This window comes from Mastomys coucha, unplaced genomic scaffold (genome assembly GCF_008632895.1).
Source record: "Mastomys coucha isolate ucsf_1 unplaced genomic scaffold, UCSF_Mcou_1 pScaffold1, whole genome shotgun sequence".
In the NCBI taxonomy this organism is placed as follows: Eukaryota; Metazoa; Chordata; class Mammalia; order Rodentia; family Muridae; genus Mastomys; species Mastomys coucha.
In genome coordinates, this window is record NW_022196891.1 from 69,312,420 (window position 1) to 69,315,220 (window position 2,801).

General features: G+C 38.0%; 2 protein-coding genes across 3 annotated transcripts in view; one reads left to right on the plus strand and one right to left on the minus strand.

Annotated features, from left to right (window-relative positions):
- LOC116103577 (SLAM family member 5-like) overlaps positions 1 to 2,801 on the plus strand; it is a 204,889-nt gene that overhangs the window by 89,844 nt on the left and 112,244 nt on the right. The window lies entirely within an intron of this gene.
- LOC116069390 (SLAM family member 5-like) overlaps positions 1 to 2,801 on the minus strand; it is an 18,479-nt gene that overhangs the window by 7,789 nt on the left and 7,889 nt on the right. Inside the window, exons 2-3 of the mRNA XM_031339971.1 lie at positions 2,782 to 2,794; positions 2,286 to 2,420 (exon numbers count right to left, since the gene is read on the minus strand). Coding sequence (XP_031195831.1) covers positions 2,286 to 2,420; positions 2,782 to 2,794 — 148 coding nt within the window. The remainder of the gene's footprint in view (positions 1 to 2,285; positions 2,421 to 2,781; positions 2,795 to 2,801) is intronic.

Consider the following 2,801-nt stretch of genomic DNA (forward strand, 5'->3'; position numbering starts at 1 on the left):
ACTTTATGGATAGACCATCTTAATACCCTACACCATTTCTTAAATGAATGTAACCTGTTCTCTGTGGCCTGAGAATAAAACCACTCACTCAAGTCAAATAGCTTTGACCGTAACAGGAAGTCTCTAATCCAAAAATCAAGCCTACAATTCATTTCTTGGTTCAGCAGAACTGTCAACTCTCAGCTTAGCTACGATGGAGGTAAAATCCTTTGGTGATTTGAGGGTCATTGAAGTACAACCTTATTACAATGAAATCCAATATCTAAATATTGTTCTTATTTTGGGCTTGTACCACAGTAAGAGCCACGATTTTAAACTCTACTAAATATAAAACAAACAAGCAAAAAGACTTTATATATTTATGTTTATTTAAGGAAATACTAGTAGTGATGTACTATTTTGAAATATACAGTTAATATGTTTGGAGTTATTTAAAATTTATATTGAGAAAAATGTATTTTCACTATTGCTGTAGACGAACATCTACATAAGACTGTTAAATTGATTGTTGTTTTATATCAAACAACATTTTTATTGCTATAATATTTATAAATTTTAAAGAATATGACAAAAAAGATATTGCAGGTATTGAAAAGGGGTTTCTGGGAGGAGTTGGGGTACAAAAGCGAAACAAGAATGTGATTTAATTCTATTTACTTAAAATATGTTTTTAAATGTTAACAAATTCAAATAAATTGAAATCATGTAACTTTTCTCATCATAATGCAATAAAAGTTAAAAAAGATCAAACTAGAGCAAAGATCCTAGACTTTATGAGAATACTCACTTCATTAGATGCAGTTCTTAATAACCAGGATTGATAGATAGATAGACAGACAGACAGATATATAGATAGACAGATACATAGGTAGATAGATAAATAGATACATACATACATACATAGGTAGATAGACAGTAGATACATCTATACATACATGTACACATACATAAGTTTATTCTTAGATTAGATAAACAGAGTGAGTCAGCTTCTGAGGGTTGATTCCTTTGGTAAAAACACATGGGGCTGAATTTCCCAGCTAATGCCTCTCCTAGAACAGCTTACTGACATAACTCCCATTGTTTCTAGTCCTTGTTTATTTAGTCTCCAGGAATAATCGATATCCTTCAGATTACTAGCCATTAAACTCCATAAGGTATTGTCTCAGGAGTATCAACCATTACCATCAAGGTTGGCACCTGACTCCACCATGAGAACTTCTCAGCCAACGGGTGATGATTTGTCCTTTAACTTTTTGCCATTTCTTTCTTGAAAATATTATATTTACCCCCCTTTTTTGCCTCATGGTGTATGGTTCTATGACAATATGACTGATCAGAAATCCTAATGAGTGTCCCTTATCCGCAACAGCTCTGAAGAGTGTCTAGAGGAGAAAGAGAGAGAGAGAGAGAGAGAGAGAGAGAGAGAGAGAGAGAGAGAGAGAGAGAGAGAGAGAGAGAGAGAGAGAGAGAGAGAGAGAAAGACAGAGACAGAGACAGAGACAGAGACAGAGAGAGACACACAGAGAGAGACAGAGAGACAGAGAGAGAGAAAGAAAAAGAGAGAATTTCTTCCCTTGTTAATGATTTGAACTTGTTGATTTATATGATGAGAGGTAAACACAGAGGTAGAGAGATAGCTGAGCTGCTCAAGACCCTCCTGATCTCCCAGAGGACGAGAGTGTGGTCCTCAGTATCCACACTGGGTGACTCACAACTACCTGAAATTCTAGCTTCAGGGTATCTGATGCATTTCTTTCTGGTCATTTCAGGCATGAGGTATGCACATGTATATATTTTTTTATTAAAATAAAATCAATATGTCAAAAGGTATAGACAAAAAAGTTCTCTCCCTCAAATACAGAAAGTCTTACCCTTAAACAATTAGATCCTGACTACTTGGGGCTTGACCCGAGAGGCTTATTACATATTAGTTCAAACATCTAGTACCAAGAAAGATGGCTCACACTTTTGAATTTACGACTTACCAAGATAGTGAAATACCCAGATATGGACCACATACAAATGTCATGGATGATAAGACCAAATAATTTCCTTTAATTGTTAGAAAAGAACTCTTATTGCTCATGGGATATTCTCTCTCTGAGACTGCCTACTACACTCTTTATCTTGTAGCATTTTTCTTTACTAATTATTATTATTATTTTTTTTGCATTTGGTTCCTTTGGCTTGCCACCATAGTTCCCAAAATGATACTCCCCACTCCACTCCGGGTAGATAATTAACCTCACTTCTTAGAAGAAAGAAGACACATTCTCCCATTTTACCTTCCAGAACCATCCTGTCTCGCCTTCGCTTGCACAAATGGTACAGAAGTGCCAACACCAGAATGAGAATAAGCAGAAAGAGCACGGCCAGTCCCCATGGCAACACAGCATGGTGAGGATGGAAGCTTGGAGTGTCTGGAAATAGAAACTGTACTGAGTATTGGTTATCAGGACGCAGGCCCATGATTCTGTGCACCTGTGCCCACACTCAGGGCCACTGTCAGAATGGGATACCCTTTGGAGAGTGCCAAAGCTCTTCAGTTTACTATCTGAATCAAAGAGTCAATCAGGGGCTCCTTGAAAATGCCTGGGAATGCTTAAGGCTTCATAGAGGAAGGCTTTGATTTTCCCCCAGGAAGCTGCCTGGGTGAAGACACCCAGGGCTAGTCATACTATAAAGGACGCATGTCCATGTGCAGATTAGCCAAAGGTGAAGCCTTGGAGCACCCAGAGTGATTTCTGAGGCTTTCCAGCAGGGAGGGAAGGAGCTGGTTACCTGTACATGGCTGCTGGATG